At 39.4% G+C, this 22607-nt stretch overlaps 2 protein-coding genes across 8 annotated transcripts; one reads left to right on the forward strand and one right to left on the reverse strand.

The window, feature by feature from the left end:
- Window positions 1-1830: 1830 nt before the first annotated feature.
- Window positions 1831-17015, reverse strand: ascc1 (activating signal cointegrator 1 complex subunit 1). 7 transcript variants are annotated; one of them, XM_074619069.1, is made up of 10 exons: window positions 16703-17013; window positions 15459-15561; window positions 15249-15346; window positions 14980-15158; window positions 14721-14854; window positions 13675-13794; window positions 13415-13539; window positions 12751-12854; window positions 10849-10993; window positions 1831-2068 (listed from the first exon to the last, which is right to left on the reverse strand). In XM_074619069.1, the coding sequence occupies exons 1-9, from the start codon at window positions 16815-16817 to the stop codon at window positions 10877-10879; spliced, it is 1095 nt and encodes a 364-aa protein (XP_074475170.1). In that variant the 5' UTR covers window positions 16818-17013; the 3' UTR covers window positions 1831-2068; window positions 10849-10876. The 7 variants fall into 7 exon arrangements, 6 of the variants coding, with proteins under 6 accessions (XP_074475170.1, XP_074475174.1, XP_074475173.1 ...); XM_074619073.1 differs by having other exon boundaries at window positions 12751-12824; window positions 16703-17012; XM_074619072.1 differs by lacking the exon at window positions 1831-2068 and adding an exon at window positions 2649-4557 and having other exon boundaries at window positions 16703-17015.
- A 1324-nt stretch (window positions 17016-18339) lies between these two features.
- On the forward strand, window positions 18340-22414 carry anapc16 (anaphase promoting complex subunit 16). The gene is made up of 3 exons (XM_074619754.1): window positions 18340-18523; window positions 21600-21674; window positions 21758-22414. The coding sequence occupies exons 1-3, from the start codon at window positions 18382-18384 to the stop codon at window positions 21865-21867; spliced, it is 327 nt and encodes a 108-aa protein (XP_074475855.1). The 5' UTR covers window positions 18340-18381; the 3' UTR covers window positions 21868-22414.
- The last annotated feature ends 193 nt before the right edge of the window (window positions 22415-22607 follow it).

The raw sequence follows: 22607 nt of genomic DNA on the forward strand, positions 1-22607 counted from the left end.
AGTTTAAATGTGTGATATAGCCTATTTAAGCCGCTGCTGCTGTGATGCTTTTTCTTCCAGAAGAGTTTTGCTGTACCTGCACATCATTTTAAGTCTACCCACGTTATCCCTGTTGCTTCCTAAACTCTCCATGCCCTCGCTCCGTCCGTTCTCTATTTCATCCCCATGAAGATAAACGTAATCCAGCGTTCTGCTTAGATTCTTAGCAGTTTAAGGTTACCGATATTGTCCGAGGCCGAGCATAGCCGGGGGCAGGATCGTGTTCCTGTGATGCTGATTAGCCGGCCGAAACCGACTCACTGACACATGGCATTAAAACAGCCGATGAGGCAGATGCAAGGCTTTTTCCTGAGTGTGCACAGCTCCAAATTTGGGGAGGCAAGGGCAGTAGGAGAAATGTCCCGCAGAGTCAGCCAGCTGTGCACGTCAACTGTACGAGGTGCTGGACATGATGTGTTAATCAAGAGGTCGTCATCAGTCATGTCATGATCAGGCTGAATGTGCTGCAGATTTATGGTCACACAGCTGAGCTGGGAAGCATTTAAAGACTGTGTTCTTCTGCTTTGCACCATTAGCTTTTAAAGAGATGTTACTGTCTCTGATCTCCTGAGGAAAAACCCCACAAGAACAGCAAATGGAAAACATGTTGATGTAACTTGTAGGGATGAGAAGGACTCAAAGGATCGTCTTTTTTTTAAATTGCAGACGGCTCTTATGAGCTTGCCTCTTCCGCTCCATCAATATCTTTAGTAGCAGCAGCAGCGACCAGGAGGCCTCGAAGGACTAGTGATCACAGGGAGCCATTTTTATGCTTACAGTACATTAGGTACAAGCAAAAAGGATTTTCAAGCATGTTTGCGCTTCACTGGTCAGATTGAATTCTCAGTCAGAGATCAATGTCTCTTCCAGATTCATACTTTCAGATGGTTCATCCATCAATTAACTCACATTTGAGCACTTTGACAGCCCATCTGTGGCATGCGATGTGGTTGTCGAATGCTAAAATAGTAATTTTCTATTTGTTAAAATGATATGTTGCTCAAATTTACGTGCCGAGTATGCCGGTAAAGACATATCCATCTTAAAATATGGACAGAAAATACAAAGTTCCAGCTTTTTATCAGCACCTATCAGACCTTTATGCGATTAATCGCGATTACATATTTTAATCGATTGACAGCCCTAGTAAGAAGATGACTTCTCCATTTTTCATCCTGCCTATGAAGCTCTGATTGATCGACTGTTGCTCCAACAGAAACAGCCGTCAGTGGGTTCTACACCAGAGACCTTAAATCACTACACAGATCAGAGGTTAGATCAAAAAGCAAAGCTTAATCCCTAAAACAAGTGTGTGCATATTGTCACATAACAGTCCCCTAATCTTATATATTAAAAATGTGGGAGCAGCTCCACAGAACTAGTTAAACATCTTCTTCTATATATCAGAGTTACGCTACGGAAGACTGCTCTTAATTTTAAGGGGATTAACTGATGTCATCAGTTCGCCGTGTTCCTCTCTAGGCAGATGTTGATAAAACTTATCTCTCCTGTTCACCAAGCATAATCAGTTTACACAAAAGGAGTAGAGGGAAGGAATTTGAATAACATCAGACGAGACAGCATAATTTGAAGGGTTGCTTATCTGTAAATATTAGCCGTCTACAAAATGTAAACACTTCCCTTTTCTGTTAAAAACAAACAGCTCTTGAGTCCCAATACGAGCTCCGCTGCTTATCGTGGTTGCACATATTCCTCACATGATGCAACAACTCCGCGAGGATCGCTTCAGGAATTTCTGCTACACAACAATTAATTGCAACAAGCCATGGGTGGATGCGTCACACATTTATTTATTTATTCATGCCAGATTTAGCAGAATGTTAAAAAGTGGCATCTTCATTTTCCAACTGATTTTTACAAAAATATTCAGCAAGGATGCAAAGATGTTGTAAGTTCATTCATGTTCATGATCTGATGTTTCCCACGGTGATTTACGGCCAACTGAGAGTTTCTTCATCGGCCAGCCATGCTGAACACTTTCCATCCTGCTGCCATGTTCATCCATGATCTGCAACACATAGTCAGTGATCAATATTTGTAGTTTAATAGCACCCTCTGGGCTGATTATTTCCATCTACAATGACTGTGTTGATTAATCAACATATTATTTAGTCTATAAAATGTCAGAAAATAGTGAAAAATGTCCAAGGTGACAGCAGCTCACTTTTGAGAAGCTGGAACAAGTGAATGCTTGACATGTTTGCTCTGCTAAAACAATTAATCAATTATAATTGTTGATTCAATTTCTGTCAGTGAAGCGAATAATCTGTCTACTGACTAATGACAGAAAAGGTTAGATGACGATTTTAATTTATTTAGTCAGGATATTAAGGCAAAGACAAACACTAATACAAGCAATAGACTTAGTAAAACTATTTATAATGTTAGTGGGTTAAAGGGTAACTTCGGTATTTTTCAACCTGCACTATTTTCCTGTCTACTGACTAATAGGAACAACAATTTTTGAAGTTGGTCCGGTATTGAGGGAGAGCGTTGTAGACAGCAGCCACTCACAGGCTGCAATGTAATCCTATTGGGGCAAGCTGGCACCGTCATTTACGTCCACTAAAAGTGCTTGTTTTTTCCACTGACAGGCTCTGATTGTTATTATAAGTGTCTGACTTTATGGAAAGAGTCTCGCTCAAGGAGAAATCTCGTTCTGAAATCTGGCGAGGTGATGGGTTGCCGGAAGACAACGGTGGAAATGCGAGTTTGTTGTGTTAAAGCCTTATTGAGTAAAAGATTTTTAATGTCATGGCTGAATATTTAGATGATTTCAACAATTTGGATGAGGTCTTTGAATTTGTATTTATTTGAGCATACGGATATTCAGATTTCACAACGAGACTTCACCTTGAGCGGGACTTGGACACAATAACAAACAACAAACAGACCGGATCAAGCGAAAGGTAAAGAAAACATATTAATTTCTCTGTAGGATCCTTTCCATAATGTTGTCAGACACTTATAATAACAATTTTTTAAATAATTAATAAAAAATAATAAACATTCATACAACCGTTTGTTGTTATTTTTAAGTTGCTACCCTGCACATTAAAGCATTGCATATTGATGACACAATACAACAAACAAATCCTACATCTGCGTTTCTTCTACAACAGACACCACTGCTTATTTGTGGAGCAGTTACTGCCTGTGATGGACTGTAAAGTGTGCATGAAAAAAAAAAAAGCCTGCCTGAAAGCAAGTTTCCTGGATATGAGAACCATCAAAAGAAGTTATTTTGAAAGTTGAGGAGAGAATAAACCACATCGGGAGGCATTTAATAAGTAATCTCGAGTGACTTACAGCTGCTCTAAATGCGTATAGATCTAATTCAATTGGACTCAAACTGGGTCACACAGCTATTAAAAGTGCAAAGTTAGTTGAGAGCAGTCTGACAGCAGTTTGCATTTGCCAGGAAAAGTACTGTAGCTGCTGGTTTTGCTCTGCGGGCAGCTGCAGCAGGGGTGGAACAGAGTGCAGCACCTTTTTCAATTAAATATACACAATAGACAGACGCTGGCTAATATTCTGAACTCTTGACATGCTCAGTCTCAGCAGATGATTTATTTTTAGTCTGCATATCCAGCTTATACTTAATACTATAAATAACAAATCCCCATCAGTTTCACTACTCTACATCCTACCAATAAGAAACAGCATTAAGTGCCGTTTGTAAGGATTCAAGTGGACGGATAAAACACTCAAGTCAGGAGGAGGATTTGTTTAGCAGTTTATAGCTTCCGATACAGAGAGAGTTTACAGCAGCGAAGCTCAACTCCTGCATATTAAACCTGAATCTATCACGGGGTGGTAGCGACTAGCTGGTGAACATAGCGGAGCATTTAGCTGCTAAAGAGACAGATATTTCGGATTTTGGACTGTTGGTCGGACAAAACAAGCAATTTCAAGACACCTTAAATTGTTTAGTGCTGCAACCTATAATTGATTAATCGGTTTGAGTAATGTTTTTAGGAAAAAAGGGTCAAAATTCTCTGATTTCAGCTTCTTAAATATGAATATTTTCTGGTTTCTTTACTCCTCTATGACAGTAAACTGAGTATCTTTGAGTTGTGGACAAAACAAGACATTTGAGGACGTCATCTTGGGCTTTGGGAAACACTGATCGACATTTTTCACACGTTTTCTAGATCAAACAAGTAATCGATTAATCTAAAAAATAAACAACAATGAAAATAATCGTTAATTGCAGCCCTGTATACGTTAAACAATTATCTTCAAAACTAATAGAGATGGATCGATGATGAAAAATTGTTGCAGCCCCTATTTCAAACTCTCCTTGTGCAAAGTGTACATAAAGTAAACAGCAGCTCTGAGTGACTACCTGCTGTTCAAACACACTGGGCTTTGTGCCTCTCCTCCCTGTGTGAACGCCTCCAGCAGTAAACAGACGTGGACAGCTGCATGCAGCCCTCCAGACTCAGCACTCTGAATGATAAAGAGCTGCTGCTGCAGGGATCACCTGCCTTCTCGCTGGAGACACAGATTAGACATTTCAAATAGTCTAGCCTTGGCTGTCCGTCAAGGCCGCTCATGCCCATTAGTGACAGAGTGATTAGTGTGACATTCAAGCGGCGGTGACACTCAGCTGGAAAGTCACATCCAACATGGGAGAACAATCAAAGGGAAGGCTGTCATATTTCACCGCTAACAATATCCAATTTGAGCGATTCGTTGGCTTTGCCTAGCAGGATCATTTATAGAGCACCTTTTTGCAACATCTCGCATGTGTTTGATCGATCAAAGGACCCTCTTAAAACAATCTTCAGATTCAAGCTTGTTAAAGTGGGAAACATGACACCAGGAGTACGAGGCTACCTGCTGAAATGTCATCGTTCTTGCTGTCAAGTTCACCCTTTCACTTAATTGGATTTGGATTAAAATATTCTATGGACCTGATCAACATTCGTGTTTAAAGGCACACGTGGGTAAAAACTTAACCGTGACCTTAAAAAGTAATTAGGCGCTTAAAAATCGATTTCACGTGTGTTATTACTCCGAGCATACGAATCAAACATATCTACTGTATTAAAAGGTCACATCTGTCAAACATCATCTTTCTTTTTTTCCCCTCATCAGATGTTAACGCCAGCTCCTCTGAATGAAAGCTTCATTTTTCTAATCACACTGTGAAAAATTGCATAGTGCGGTTCTGAATATCAAAAACCCCAAAATGTGCTTAAAAAAAGTTAAGACAATTGATGAAGTAAGACCTAATTCAAACAGCTCTTTGCATCAAAAAAAAAACTTTGGAAACTGGCATGAAATTAAATATGCAAATTGGATAGAGGCCTAAACAATACTGGGTTGAGATAACACAAGACGTCGGTTAGCAAACATGAATGAATTCTCATTATTGAAAGCTTCACTGTAAGTTTTACGGGCTCATCTAAATGATTGCTTCGTCCAAAATCACAGCTTTTTCTTTTCTACGCTTTGAACACAGCGGGGGAATAAGTAAATTCATTGGGGATGTGTTTTTATCAGTTGGTTTTACTTCGCACTTGTTTTCAGTGGGTGTAGCCTTCTGAACATTTGACTCATCAATGCATGTAAACAAGCATCATGAACACACTCCCGCCAAGACAACTAAGCTTTTTAAATTCAAACCCAGCAGCTCCTGTGTCTCCTCAGATCTTCAGAAATAAGGACGCAGATCCACAGAGGAAACACGTCCGCTCCGTGGTAACACAAACAGACACTGAGGTCTCATTTATCCGGCTCATTGAAAGGGACGTATGCTAGTCTCGAAATCTCAAGGGGTCAGGATGGAAGTTCCCACAGCGGGAAGCACAGAGATGACTAATTAGGGTGAGAGATGTGGCAGCGACAGAAAAAGAATGTATGTTGGGGCAGTGCGTAAGCAAGCTCGCCCACATGAACGACATAGCAACATGATTTTTGAGTTGCACTATAGATAAATCTGTGAAAATCAAACAAATATGCAGCATTTTATTAGATTTCTGACTTAAATGTGACTAAAATGCATAATTGTGGCCAGCCATTAATCAACATTTCAATAATTTATAAACCAAAAGTGCCAAACATGTGCTGGTTCCAGCTTATTAAATGCAAGAATCTTCCACTTTTCTCTGTTTTATATCGTTGTAAATTAAATATCTTTGGGTTTTGGCCTGTTTGCTGGATAAAACAAGTGATTTAAAGATATATCCTTGCACCTAGCATTGATAAGCAGTATTTAAACTTTCAATAATTGGTATATAACATGCTATAATGTACGCTCGCGACCCCCCGTGAAGTTTTGGCAACCCTTAGTGGGGGCCAGGACCCTCAGGTTGGGAACCCATGGTCAATTTCAATTAGAAAACTACTCAGTTAAAACAACCGAAGAGCTAATAGAACAATGGCCAAGCGTCATGGAGAAGAAAACACTGAATTTGTTAAAAACAAATAAGCCTATTAAGTAGATATGATTGTCAAAAATAATAAAGTTCCTAAAAGTTCCTAAAAATACCAGGAAATCTCATCTCGGATGCAATATTCACAGGAAATAATCTGCTCAAAATGCATCCACATTGGTCATTTTACACAAACTTCCTGCAGTTATTTTGTTCAATATTTGGGTTAATTGTACAGTTTATCAGTTGTTCTGTACTGTTATTGTAATGCATTGAAAATAATATGAAATATCCATAATATGTCACTTAGTCAGGGGTCGTCAGTTCACTCAATGATAGAAAAGGGTTCCACTTAAGGAAAAAGGTTGGGAACCAATGCTCTATAACACACTATAATGTAGGTGTAAGCAGATATAAGCATTTATAATAATCAGATAATGAATGACAATATAGTAAAAACACAGCTGTAATAATATAAAATATGTCTTCATTAGGAGAAGTTATAATTGTCGCCAAATACTGCACATTAATAAACAATTAAATGTGTCCTTGAAGCTGCTTACAACTACATCACTGTGTGTATTACATGTTTGTACTCCTTAAATGTTACCCATTTCTCACATTTTATAGACTAAATGATTGTTAAATGAATTGAGCAATTGACCGATACTGGAATATGATGGTTCTTTGCAGCCCTATAGTTCAATACGATCCTGATCCATGCAACAAAACACACATATGGCCATTTAAATAAACACGTAGTCTGAACATCTTATATGGAAATCTGCTGACAAATTGAAATATCTTCAGTGTGTGCGAGTCTGTCTGCGGATGACGCATGTCCCTTCATGTGTGTTTTCAGTCTGATCATTAGTGAAGACATCTGCCCAGCGCATCTTTAATCATGTCCCTGCCAACAGAAACAAGGATGCACATTCTCAATGAATTTCATTAACTTGCAAATCATCTCCCTCTCTCCCTCTCTCTCTCTCTCGCTCTCTCTCTGTGTGCGTGTGCTTATGAACAAAGTGTTGGTAATTCCCAGAATCCCTCTCTGTATCCGTTTCCTGAGAGTGGCGTTATGCTGGATGTGTACTCCTGACCCACTAACAAGCATGCTCTCAGGAGACAGGAAGTGGATAATTAGGTGCCTTTCCTGGGTTCTGAAAAGGTACATTTTTAAAGCCCAGACACAGTGTCATAGTCAACGCATGGCTGGCTCGGACGGCTGGCTGTTTCCCCGATGACAAAATTTGCATGTCCCCCGTCCAATGGCATCTGTTGACATGGCTCCAGGACAACAGGGGGAAAAAAAAAAAAATCACGCCACTGCTGAAATGGGAGGGTGGACAGCATGGGATGGCAGAGCTGACAAACAAAAAGCGCCCTCAGTGTCCATCAGTGTAACTTTTGGCCGCTCTGCGATCGCCGCCCTGCATGCCCAGCAGAGCGCATCGCCAGCTGAGGAGGGGAGGGCTGAAAAAAAAAAACGCTCTGACGGCAAGAGAGCAGCCAGGCTCTGTGTCCGATGTCTGTATTCACTGACACACTCGACAGACGGGAGTGGGAACGAGGTTGTGGCTTCATGCGGGGAGGGCACTGATAAAAAAGATGGAGGGGAAAAAAAAAACCAAGACTGGTGTAATAAATCATGTCAGTGACGCTTTAACACATTCATGAGGCAGCGAGATGAAAGGAAATGGGTAATACTCGGTTATGATCAGTGTGAAACCAGAATCTTCCAACAGCTATGAAAGTTTTCTCGTTTGGCATTTTATTTTTTAAACTATTATTCAGACTTTTTCCTTGTAAACTTCATATTTGATATAAATAATGAAATGTTTAAGTCTCACAATCTGCTGGTAAAAGTCAAGAGTTTCTCAAAATATTGGCTGAAAAAAACGTTGAGCTATTTCAGCTGTCACGGTTGACAGGTGAGACGGTGCAGCAAGACTCCTTAAATTATTCAAAACACGCCATTAATACTGACTTCCTGGAAGGCCGCACTGAATGCATATGAGATGTACCGGCCAATAACCTCACCAGAATGGACGGGTCAGGGCATTTTGACAGCTTGTAGGGTAACACTGTATGTGGATGTTGATTCCTACCAGGTGACAACAAGTAAATGTTCAACCAGTGGTGGGAGAAGTAGTCAGATCCAGTATTGGCTTACTAGTTTAACGACATTTCAGCGTCGCTGTTTTATGATTCAAATCAGTAGCTTAATTTAGCAAACTACATTTTCCCAAGTATTTCTGAAGCTCAAGCACTGCGGTCTGAAATAAAACTGCTAAGGATCAGTAAGTGACGCCACCGCCGTACACAGACGTGTATGCGTGGCCAACAGAAGCACTTCTGTATGACGGTGGCATCACGTACCAATCGTTGGATTGATACCTCAACGTCTCTGCTGCAGGAAATACAGAGACGCAAGCTTGTGTTTACTTGATGGAAAGGTGGCAGAGGGTGAGAACGGAGAGGAATTGATCCCGTGGGAGTCACAGTAGCCGTAGGTCTATATAGTACACACACATCCTCGAACATACACTATTTATTTATATTAATATGCTGCAGACAGTGTAGTACATTGTACATAAGTGCAAGACAGGCGGATGGTGCTATGGTAGTAAGGTGCATGATTGTCCATGGATGTTAGAATTAAGTGTGCATTGATAGTAGAATACACATTATAATTTATATTACATTATTAATAATATAATATATATATCCTGGCTTCAAAATTTAAATAATGTATTGTCGGCAAAATATACTTAAAAGTATCAGACTTAAAAATAGCAGAATACTCTCACTTTTAAAGTCATATTATTAAATGCATTCTGTTTTGAATGTGTAAGCAGCATTTTACTGTTGTAGTTCGTCGAGGTGGAGCTCATTTTAACTTGATATACTGTCGGGTAGTTTCATCTATAACAACACATCATATTATTAAAGTTCAGCATACTCTATGTTTTGTATGTAAAATCTTAATCTGCAAAGTAACTACAGCCATAAGATAAATGTAGTGGAGTAAAACAAATCTGAAATGTAGGGCAGAGGTATAAAGTTGAAAATCAAATGGACACTTAAAATTGTACTTAAGTACAGTACTTAAGCACAATTATTCCCAAATTAGTACTACATTTAAAACGGATTTAAATTTAATTCAAGGTCATTAAAACATCCTTTTTACATCTTAGGCATATCGCCAATGTCAGACCTATTTTATCTCATGATATAATAATTCCCTTTTTACTTGATCACCTAAAAATACTATAAGAAAACTACAGTTAGTTCAGAATGCTGCAGCCAGTCTTAACTAAAACAAAGAACATGGATCATATTACTCCTTCGCTTAAGACACTGCACTGGCGACCTGTAACTTTTAGAGTTGATTTTAGAGTTCTTTTACTTGTTTATAAAGCGTTAAATGACCGTGCTCCTCCATACATCAGAGATCTTCTTTAATTTTATGTTCCAGCCGGATCACTGAGGTCCTTCACCACTTTTCTTTTAAATGTTCCTTACGTGTCCCATAAAAGTACCGGCGGCGAGAGTGCCTTCTGTTTTTATGCCCCTAAACTCTGAGACTCACTGCCTCTGGATGTTAGAACGACAAGCTCTCTCTGTATTTTTAAAAGAAAATTAAAGACCTATCTTTTTAATCTGGCTTTTAATTTGGACTAATTTTAAAGTTTAACATTTTAAGTTTTAATGATTGATTTTTTTATTATTTGTATCCCTGTTGTTTAAATTAATTAATTCAATGTATTTTCAATATTCTTTTGTTGTAATTTTCAGTCTTGCAAAATTGTATCTATTGCTGGCTATATTATTATTTTATTTTATTTTTTTAGTCTGTTATTTTAGTCTTGCTATGTGACAAAGTAACAATATTTTACTGTGACTCCCATCCAAACTAAAATCTTTCCATTGTGAACAACAAATCCTCAAACCTGCACAAGTAAGTCAAAAGAAAAGTGAAGTTTTTGATGTAAATTCTTGTTTTCTTCATGTTGTCTTTTGATTGTCTGCTCCATTAGAAGTGTGTTTGGTGTCATTTACTTTGATGTTGTTTGACTCAGATTCCCTGAAGAGATCCGACTGTCTGGAGACTAAAGTACAAAAACAGAAATTTGACAACCTAGAGCCTTTTGCATGCATGTTTCATCCTTTGAGTGAGCTTTAGTCTGAACTTTCAATCATTCTGCACTCTGATCATTTTATTTTTCTGCATAAACTGTTCCCAAGGGCTTTTAGAAAACAAAGAATTTGATTCAGATACAGGTGGAACAAGTCATTTGCAATAAAAGACAGCAACATTACGCTGCCACCTACTGGACATCACTGTCAAGACTGCTTCAATTTTCTGCTAAGCTAGAAACTTTCATTATTAATTTCCCACCTCAGAATATGCTCAGCCGTGTTGAAGCTCATGAGAAGTTGGTGCTCCCTGCAGTGGTGTAGAAGCCCGTACAATCTGTCGAATATCTCTGGGACAGCAGAACAGCATTCAGCTCAAACTCTCCAAAACGATAAGCACCAAATTTCTGTAATGAAAACAGCAAAATAATCAAATAAAATCTTTAATAATATAAAACTTCATCATCATTATACCTTATTTTGCCCATATAACAATATATCCCAATTTTAAAAAAGTATTCAAACCACTAAACGATTCAGAAAAGTCAGCTCTGTCTTTAAAAAGTCAACCTTACCTAATAAAACTCGGCTGTCACTGTCACTCACAAACATGGTGTTACCATGGTTACGGGTGACTGAGCATTTGGTATGCAGCCTTGTGTCATTTTTTTTAGAGAAAAGAAAATGAAGATCTTTGTTATTCAAACAAAGATCTTCTTCTCTCGCACCGGAGAGGTAAGGAAGGTGAATGTTTTTATCTGCAGTGTGAACTCGGGTGTCACATTTCAGTCGTCACACACAAAGACACCGCACCTAGAAAGCCTCGCTCTGACAAGTGCTGCTTTAAAAGAAAGAAAAAAAATCAATCAAAACGCTCCTCTTTGAGCTATACAGGCGTGTTCTCGTTCCCTCAAATAACAGGTTTAATCAATGTACTCTGGAGCAGTAAATCTTAGATTTTTAGCACCCTATATTTTAGCATTTTTTGGTTTAAAGGTTGAAATCTTAAAACCAGCACTGAGGAAATTAAAAGTAAAATTTGAAAATGCAACAAGATTATGACACATTATTCATGATTCTTTGAGTTTTTATGTTTTGGAACGTCCGCCGAGGAGGTAATGTTTTTGGCTCGGTTTGTTTGTTTGTCAGCAGGATTACGGGAAAACTACTAGCCCGATTTTTGTTGGGTGTTTTATTCCATTTTATTTTCGTATTACTTTAAATTCCCTGGTTTTATTTGCCTCAGTGCAGTCGTGAAATGTTTAAAATGTTATCCAAATGGCTCGTGATCACTCCGATTAGGCACCTATAGCAACAGCATTTGTCTTATTGTTACCAGAACTGTCTACATGTTGTGCATGTGTAGGTCTGCCAGACATTGCCAGTTCTTCCCACATTTATATGCATTTTCTATGTAATATCATGTTGCCTGTCAAACACCAGAGAACAGAAAAAGCACACAACAGGCCTTTTTCACAGAAGACATTTTGACAGGTTCAAATAATAAAATGAACGATGGCTGAATTAAATTTAGCTGCATCAGTTTCAGGGTCCTCCTGATGTTGTGCATACTGGCTCACTGTCACACTGTCATGGCCCACTGGGACACTTGAATGCAACAGTCATGTTATTTGTAACCCCTGCGCTTTTCCTACAGTGAGAAGTAAAAATGTCTGCTGTAAAAAAAGGCCTATGTAGGCGATTCACTCAAAACAGAACATGCACACACTTAAAGATTACAGACTGGAGCTTTAAATACTGAAATTGGGCCAACCATAACTGGCTTCAAAGTAGATCAGGTGGGTTAACGTCTAATTACATATCGCAGCTGGTCTGGGAACATAATCCTTTAGTACCAGCCTGAAATCATAACTCCATTACGATCGGTAGGAGTGAGTCAGTCGGTAAAATGAACCTGATTATCCTCTATGCAAAGACCCTAAAGACCTAAATCTCCCTATTTTTAAGACATATTAATTGGCAAGCTCTCATATCCCAATGGGACACCAAAACACACATTAGAAAAACCTACATACAGTGTGTTGAATGTGCAGACAGTTGTGTGCTGCAATATTGCTGCAGGTGTCTCAATAAGAGTAATCAGAATGTAGTTCATTTCCAGCAGTATTTCAAAAGGGCATGCAGGAGTTAAATGTCATCTAACCTTTAATATGTTTCTGGCATCAAAAGCCTCTCGTTCACTTGTGGTTTGTCTTCTGGGCCCGCCCGTGTCTTCAACTGGAAAAACACCAGAGTGCAAAGGACAAGCTGAACAACGTAACACAGAACAAAGAAAATCATGCTATCTCCCAGACATGTTTACTTGCTGCTACAGTGGGCAATAGCAAGGTGACAAACAAGGTCATTTAGTTGTGAAACAGGGACTAAGGAGAGAAAAAAACACTGGATTTTTAATCATCTACATTCTGGCAAACAGGGCCAGCAGTGACTCGACCCCTCCCTTGTGCTGTGTTGTTGGTCAGCTCAGTACAAATTTGAGAACTGGGGTTGGACTTTATCCACGGACAAAATGAATGAAGCCATTGTCAGAGTACTTGGAAAACACGCCCGCTCGGTGCACGTAAACAGAGCCGTGGCCAAACAGAGAACTGGCTGCCTGATGTCTATCTTCAGGAATTTGTTGTTGTAATTGTTCAAGACTCAGCTTTGTCGTCACTGCAGCTCGCGTCCGAGCTAAAACATAATGAGGGGACATTGGCAAACCGGTTCAGGGCAGGAGCTGCCAATGTGGTCACAACAGGTCAATAACCTTGTTTTTACCAAGGCTACTGGCACATACGTATGCAGTGTGCATGTACTGTCTTTACCTGTGGAGTCCTTCCTGAACAGAGTGTTCATCACGGTGCCGTGCAGCTTCACTCTGTCCCACTCTCTGACCATCAGCCCTGCTGAGACAAAGTGCTCGACCAGCCGGTCCGCAATCACCTGCAACCTTAAAGGGAGAGTTTGGGTGTTACCTCATACAACCCCACTTCAAAATACCCAAACTCTCCCTTTAAGAGCAGCAATAAAAAAAAAAAGTGAGGTGTCAACTTTTTCTCACAGGATTTGTTATTGATCCACTTACTTGTCAGATCTGTCTTTCACATTGACTTTGGCGTACAAGACATCCACCATGGCTGGATCATCATTCATGTACTCTATACCCGTCACCTCCAGCAGCAGAGGGTTTCCTTCTGTGATGTCCCTGATGGCAGACAGCAAAAAGCAGATTGCAGTGACTCACCTGGCACATAAGTTTTTCAGACACTGAACTTTGAGCAAATACAATGGGTCTGTTTCTGATTTGGTGCGCTAGTGAGAACTATAAATCTGAATAAACTCAAAACGCGGAGTCTGTCATGGTATTTGATTTCTATACATGACCACAGATAACATAGTTGTAAGCATCTAGTAACGTGTATGCTTGTAATTCCTCGCTGGTGTAACGCTACACGCTAGGTTTCTCCACCAAATATGTGTATATATATTTGGCCACTGAATATTGGGCCACTTGCTAATGTCTTCTTCACACTCACTAACAACACACGGATCTGGAAAGTCAATTTGTTTAGGTTGCATTTGCAATCTTTGGTGGTTAATGAACTTGCATAGCTTGATAAGCTATTGCACTCCGCCGTACCTCCGTTGCCAAAATGCGTGTGCACACTTACTTGCGTGTGTCATCATTGTTTGTAAAAGGATCTGTAGAGATAAAGACCGAGGTTTGGCAATCAGTTTTGAAACGTGTCCTCACGCCATCTATTTGTGCCAGGTCACAGGATCTTACATTGCAAAGTAGTACACAGAGTCCACTGGTCTAAAAGCAAACTTGCATCTGCCCTGACACTGATCCATTTGTGATAAATGTCACGGAGGACCAGCTAATCTCACCCACATGATTTGGACGTGTCCCGCCTTACAGTGTATCTCTATTTCGGAAGTCTGTTTTTGACTCTCAGCCATCACATCTGCCAACATCCAGCCTTCACCCTTGGTTAGTCTATTTGGTGTCCTACCCACTGACCATTCACTGCTGTACTATATCGTTGAACTTGTAACTTTTCTCACATTGTTTGCAAAGTGTTATTAACACTAAAAAAACAAAAAAAAATAACCTTGTTTGGCCCCTACCTGATGAAGGTTTGACACTCTTTGAGGTGTTCACATGCTTTTCTCACTTCCGTGTCATTTAGCAGAGCCAGGGTGCCGATTGTCATGTGAAGCTTTGCAGGGTTCTGAAAGATGCTTCCCTCTACTCCGTGATCCTACACGTCAGATGACAATTTGTGAATAATATAGAATGTGTTAACGACATAATGTGCTGATCTCAAAACAATACATGGCCACTGCTGCCCCCTCATCATTAGCATTCATATTCCTTCTGTAGTACCTGTGAGCACTGCTTCAACACCTCGTCTTTAAAGCTCAGGAAACCTTCTTGAATTTTGGGATCTTTCAGAGGGAATGACAGGAAATGCGTGAACGGCTGCTTCTTCCGGAAACTCTCGACAAGGACCTCGACTCGTGTGACTGCAGAGGAGACTGCAGCTTTATGGGGACCTGTGATAACTGGAAGGCAAAGGAAGAAAGTTGAGAGGAAATCTTTTGTTGAGAAAGTGCTCTCTGACCTGTTTTATGATGCTCTTAACTGATCCTCACCAATCTGTCCTTCCACTCCTGGTTTTGGGATGTTGATAGATGTCTTTGTGTCAAACTCCAGACGTCTGCGTGTCTCTCCTTTTTTCCCAATGATGTATCTGCAGAACAAACAAATGATGCTACTTAGAAACAAAACCTCTTGTGCTTTTCCAGTTGGAGATGATACCGAACAATCAAAAACATGTGCATTGTGTACAGTAGATAACTCACTTGTAAAGAACACTGGGGACATCAATGGCACAGCGGTATCCCTTATCAGTCTGTTCAATTAAGTTTGTATCACAGGTTTCATCTGCTGCAAGGTCTTCACTCTCTAAACATACAAATATACAAATATATTATTGGTTTTTTTTACGATAAGATAAGATATTCCTTTAGTAGTCCCGCAGTGGGGGAATTTGCAGTGTACAGCAGCAAAGGGGATAGAGCAAAAAACATACAATTACACACCAAAAACTGATATTAACCTGATATTTTCAGGTGGAATTTCACTCATTCTCACTGTGCAATATCATTTTCCACTTGTGCAATTTTGTTAATAGTCTGTTTATTGTCAATACTGTATATACTGCTCCTATTTTTATACTTCCTTCTATTTAAATGGTTCATATTTTGTTACACTTTGTTTAGCTCTTTTTTTTTTACTGTGTTAGCTGATGCATCTTGTTTTTTGCTCTATCCCCTTTGCTCATGTACACTGCAAATGTCCCCACTGCAGGACTAATAAAGGAATATCTTATCCCTTATCTTATCTTATCTTAACACAGTAAAAAAGAGCTAAACAAAGTGTAACAAAATATGAACCATTTAAATAGAAGTAAGTATAAAAATAGGAGCAGTATATACAGTATTGACAATAAACTATTAACAAAATTGCACAAGTGGAAAATGATATTGCAAAGTGAGAATGAAATGAAATAAATGAATGAATGAAATTCCACCTGAAAACATCAGGTTATTGTCAGTTTTTTGGTGTGTAAGTTGTATTTATTTGCTTTTTTTATTATTATTATTAAGAAACAAGTATGGGCTTTTTAATGATGTCCAAGAAACTTCTTGATTTCTAAAGCAAATTGAAAATAAATTGTTATAACCTATTGTTCATAATGTTTACACAGTAGCCTATGTGCATGTTTCACTTCTGCTTATTTTTACAAAGCACACTTGAAACATCTAACAATTTAGTATTTTGTTCGTTTGTATTTTGTTTTTTATTATTATTTAATTCATTTTTTAGAATACAAAAAATAGGAGCAGTATATATAGTATTGACAATAAACAGACTATTAACAAAATAGCACAAGGTGAAAAATGATATTGCACAGTGAGAATTAAATGAAATTCCACCTGTAAATATCAGGTTATTGTCAGTTTTTGGTGTGTAAGTGGTCTACTGGGAGCAGTGCTGGTTGTGACAGCACTTCACACAAATACACTGACAGGACTCAACTCACCTGTTGGTCCCAGGTAAGACAACTCTTCTTCCTCCTCATAATGATCCTCCTTAATGATGTTCCTTCTGTATACTCTTCCTCTTATATTGATAAGAGCTGGTCGTAAAACCTCCATAATGTAAACTAGGTAACGTTAGCTAAACCTAAGATAACCTAACAACACAAATACATATCTAATAGCAAGTTAGCTACACGACAAAATGTCTTTTAAAGCTTTTAAAACACGTTGCTAACTAGTTAATTGCTTTATTGTTGACGTTCACATGTCGACTGCCCTGCTTTACGACAGACAGACAGGGGCTTCGAACTAGTGATGTGTCGGTAACGAACGAGCCGGTTCAAAGAGCTGGCTCTTTTAAAGGGACTGTAACTTTCAGAAATGCTTGTTAACGCAGTTATTTCTGCACAAACGTCCACTGTACATTTACTAAATATTCTCAGAGCTACGAAGTCTTCTGCAGTGTGCGCGCATGCACGTGAGGTGGAGTGAGAACGAGCGCGTTGTGTGAGTGAAGAGAAGCAGGCAGAGGAGCGTCTGAACAGCGTAGCCACACGCGAGCGTGTATATGCGAGCGTGCATTGGAAGCTGACCCGGTAGATTTATATGTGTAAAAAGTTACAAACAGTCCCTTTAAGTGAACGGTAAGAGCTGGCTCCCGTCCGAGTCTACAGGTACAGAGCAGGAGGGAGAGGAGGAGAGAAAGAGAGAGGAGTGTGGTGCGCGAATAGCAGACAAGATGAGTGACAGTCAGAAACGAAGCAGCATGTAAAATTATGGTATTCTGGAAATTATAAGGTTTAGTATAATTATATTGAATAATTTAAGTGATATAGATAGATAGATAGATAGATAGATAGATAGATAGATAGATAGATAGATAGATAGATAGGGGAAATTCAAGTTTCCAACATCACAGTTCCATAGTGCAAAACATGCTAGTAAAAAGGCAGTAAAAAAGTTAGTAGTGCAAAGTACAAAGTACAAAAAAATATACCAGATATAAAAAATACAAGGAGATGAAGAAAAATGTTAAAACTGAATATAGTGCAGGGTAACAGCTGTGATACACGACTATTAAAAAAGGTGAATATAGTGCAGAAGAGACTGTTAAAAATGAATCGTGCATTATTATATGTCCTGCAGACCGTCCTCCTAACCCTAACCCTAACCCTATATGCGCAAACATACTAATCAAAAATCAAAACAGCTAAAGCTAAATTTGGCTGAATTATAAAAGGCAGAAGTGGTAAAACGAAAGAGCCGTTTGTGAGCCGAAAGAGCCGGCTCTTCTTCTGGCTCACTAAAAAGAGCCGGAATTCCCATCACTAAGGTGCTTCGAACGTAAAACGCTGTCTTTGTCGTAAACTTAGTGTCAAAACATCTAAAACAAACAACATAACCAGCGACACGGATTCAAAGTCGTTATAGATTAACCAGGACAACAACGGGAAGTTAAATTGTTTTAGGTTAGTAAAAGGTTAGTAATCTCCATGTTGTGTCTTGTAACTTTAATGGTGAATGGCCGTCCAGGATAGTTAGCTTCCTTGTTAGCCACCTAGCATTGTGGTCGCAGTTAACTAAAACACTAAAACACCATACTTGTGTTTCTCAGATTACACTGCTGCTAACAACTGTATTTTCTTTTATGTGTGTGTGTTTTAAAGTTGTCTAAAGGTTAATGGCAGCGTCTTCTTCGTCCTCCTCTGCTGGAGGAGTGAGTGGCAGCTCGGTGACTGGATCTGGGTTCAGTGCTTCAGAGCTCATCCCTCCAAGGAAAGTCCTGTACACATATCCTAAAGGCGCAGGCGAAATGATGGAAGGTGAGATACAACACACAGTCTTTAGCTATCTGTCTCCTCCAAACAAGGCAAAGGGGATCATATCATGAGACTTATTTTGCATTGAGAATGCACTAGGCAAAGTAATTATTATTTTTCTTTTAACAATGTCTTTATTGTTTGTTTTTTTGTTATACAAACATCAGCATTATTATGCAATATATTCAATACAGGATTTACTTTAACCAACATAACATACCCCACACACCCACCTGTTCTCTCTTAACTTTTCCCTTTCTTACAGGGCCAAAATCAATATACAGCTTCACAGTATCAATCATACAATTAAAGGGACTATTTGTAACTTTCAGAAATGCTTCTTAATAGCGACACCTGTGGCCGTGGAAATCAACGAAAGTCAGCGTCGGGCTCGCGCTTTCTCGCTCTAAATATACCTGAACGAGCATTGCTCAAAACATTGAGGCGACACACGTCAGCTAAAAGCACAATATCACTCTATATTTCAGCTGCTTGGCAGTAATGTTAGCTGACCAGACGAAGGTCTCGCCATGAACATGATTTAGATCTGATCCTAGTGTTGGCTTTTCCTGCCTAAGTGCAGGCTGAAGCAGCGGGGCTCTGCAGCGTGTCTCTCTGCTCTCTCCGCCCGCAGCCGGAGAGAGAGCAGAGGAGACACCGGCACCCGGTCGGTAACGAGAAGACAACGTAAATCTCTGTAGAGCTCCGTCACTTCACAAGACACGGGAAACCTCTGTTGGTCTGGAGGAGCTGCAGCAGTTATTTCTGCACAAACGTCCACTGTACATTCACTAGATATTCTCAGAGCTAAACTAACTCTTCTGCAGTGTGGAGTGAGCGCACGTTCACGTCTAGAGGTGGAGCGAGCTGAGCTGTCTGAGTGAAGGCGAGAAGGCAGAGGAGGAGGGTACAGCGGTTACACGCGAACGCGCATATGCGAGCGCGCATGTGTGACGACCCGCTACATTTATGCGTGTACAAAGTTACAAATTGTCCCTTTAAACAGTTAAATGGCACTTCTAACAAAATAAAGATACACATAAACAGAAAATAAATATATAGAAAATAAATAATAAATAAAATAAAAAGATTTTCAAAAACAAGAATCCATTCCCTTCTGAGGGACTACCACTATTGTGAATTTTTACGCATCCTATCTTAATTATTCCTCCTGTAGAAGCTCACCAATATCACTACCTTTTTATGAAATCATTAAATGATTTCCATATCTCCTCATAAACTCAAGTAACTTAGTCCCAAGCAGTTTGTGCCCCTCATGCAATCATTGTACTTACTGAGATGTGAGTCTTGTGCATCTGTTTTCTGATGATGCATGCAAGTCCGAACAAGTCTGAACAAGTCCGATCTTGCATTGTTTTGAGAACATTTCCAGATTCCTAGAAGCCTCTTCTACCCACCTGGAACAACATTATAATATATGAAAATAAAATCTGTGGGCTGCACAATAAAAGTTAGTCCTAGGCAGTTTGTGCCCCTCATGCAGTCATTGTACTATTGAGTCTTGTGCATCTGTTTTCTGAACAATGCATGCAAGTCAAACTGAACTAGTCTGACAAGTCTTGCAACTGTTTTGAGAACATTTCCAGATTCCTAGAAGCCTCTTCTACCCACCTGGAACAACAACATTATTCATCCATTCAATTCAATTCAAATCACTTTATTTGTCCCCGAGGGGCAATTGTAGAGGCTCGTAGAGTAGTACAATTAACAACACAATACAGGCAATTTTGAAACATTCTGAAAGTTAAAAATAATGATACCTTTTATAGTACTAATAATAGTAAAATACTTAAAATAATGCAGGATACACAGTATACGGTACATATGGATATAAAAAACGGATGAATGAAAAAGCAGGCGGTTTCTGTTCTGAAGGCTGATGGAGAACCAGCAGCTGATGGAAAATGTCATGATGTTCTCAATGAAGGATTAGTAGAAGGTTGTGAGGATGTCCTTGCTGACCCCAAAAGAGTTTGAGCTTCCTCAGGAGATATTGCCGCTCCTGGCATTTCATAAGGATCTCCTCTGTGTTGGAGGCAAATGTCAGCAGTTTATCAAAGATTGTGCCCAGGTACTTATACTCCACAACAGTCTCTAAGGGCTTCCCGTGGATAGTAGTGGTGACTGCCGCAGCCTGATCTCTCAGCTTGTTGCAGAACGTCACTACCATCTCCTTGGTCTTGTTCACATTCAGTTCTAGGCAGGAGTTGTCACACCACTCCACAAACTCATTAAGAGCTGAGCTGTGATGCTGTGAGGGGCCTGAAAGCAAAGATAGGAGGACTGTGTCATCTGCGAACTTGACCATGTGACAATTTGGCTCATCGGACCTTTAGTCATCAGTTTAGAGGATGAAGGGCAGGGGTGAGATGACTCAGCCCTGCGGGGAACTAGTTGAAGTGTGTGAATATATGAAAAAATAAAATATGTGGACTGCGCAATAAAGACCTTTTCACCCATTTCCCAAGTTGTTCAAGCCAACAAAGGTCTCCTTGCTTCTCTTGAAAAATGCATCGCCAGAATTAAAATATTAACTTTGTTATTGTGCAGCAACCTTTGAGGAAGCTGGACATGCCAAGTGTTATAAGGTTTGGCTTTTATATAGCTTTTAGAAAGATATTTCATCAATGCGATGTGAGCGACAACCTGGGGCTATAATAAAGTCAGTTTCTTTTAACTTTACTCCAAAATATCCATCGTCAACATGTGTGTGAATTAAACATTGGTAAAGTCTTATATGATTTGTATATTGGACTAAATAGCAATCTGGCTCCTTACTCCTACTTTGTTGCCTGTCTAGCTCAAAATACACTAACTAATATGGTTAGCTTGGCTTGTGTAAATAGGCACAGAGTGCTGCAATGTTAAAAACAGTGGTGAATGACTACAGTGATGCTGAAGGTCTTTTCCTGAAAATTACATAATATTTAAACTGAACTTTTCTCTCTGGAGTAGCTTTGAAAGCTCCACTAATGAACTATTAGCCCGGTGAACAACGAGGCTTCAGTTATGTCTTCACCAGCATTTAACTTCCTTACTTTTGTGTGTTTCTGTTTAGATGGCTCTGACAGATTTCTATGCGAGTCTGTATTCAGCTACCAAGTAGCCTCCACACTTAAACAGGTTAAACACGGTAAGTCAGTGACTCCATATTTGCACAATGTCTTCTTTTTTTTGCCGTGAAAACCTTGTACCAACAACTGTGCGTTCTTCCAGATCAACAAGTGTCTCGAATGGAGAAACTCGCGAGCTTGGTGGAGGAGCTGGAAGCAGATGAGTGGCGGTACAAACCGATTGAACAGCTACTGGGGTTTACACCGTCTTAAAACAAAGAGACCCACATGCCTTTGGTTAATAAAACAGCCAAATAAAGAGAGATGGTTTATTTCAGTTGATAAATGAGATTCCTTCTTTATGGATTTATTATTTTATTCTATATAAATGTGAAATGTTATCAGGAGATACTGAATGTGAGATGCATTATTAAATCTAAGCTATTGTAAGAGCGTGGTTTTCTTTTCTTTTTTTAAAACAACTTGTTATATATTACACAGCCTACTATAATAAGCCATTGTCAACAAAAATCTCCTTGTTACATACTAATAACTAAATAATTCAAGATGTTGTAATAGATTATTATTCGATTTTTCAACCGGTTTAGGCTAATGAACTTGTTTTGCCAAGTGTCAAATCTGCTCTTAGGCTTATGTTCAGAGAAATAATATGTTTAGTAATATAATAAATCCCATGAAGTGAGGCGTTTTGGTTCCACATGGCTGCACTGTAACTCATAAACCTGCTGCCTGCTCAATCTGCTCAGCACTTGGAGCGAAAACAAAGAGAGCTTGTAAATAAAGTCATACTTGGACATTCCTTGTACTGTTTGTTTGCTTGGTTTGTTCCTCTCTCCTGCAACTAAATGTTTGTGCTGCCGTGTGTTTTATGTTGAAAACGAACACTTTGTCTGTTCCTTAAATGAGCTGAAGTCTGAAACTCGCTGATGTGATCGATTCCATGTCACTTCTCTGCTGTGTCGACAGCGAGGAGTCGGGCCGATCTCGCTGTT

This window comes from Sebastes fasciatus, chromosome 20 (assembly GCF_043250625.1).
Source record: "Sebastes fasciatus isolate fSebFas1 chromosome 20, fSebFas1.pri, whole genome shotgun sequence".
Classification (NCBI taxonomy): domain Eukaryota; kingdom Metazoa; phylum Chordata; class Actinopteri; order Perciformes; family Sebastidae; genus Sebastes; species Sebastes fasciatus.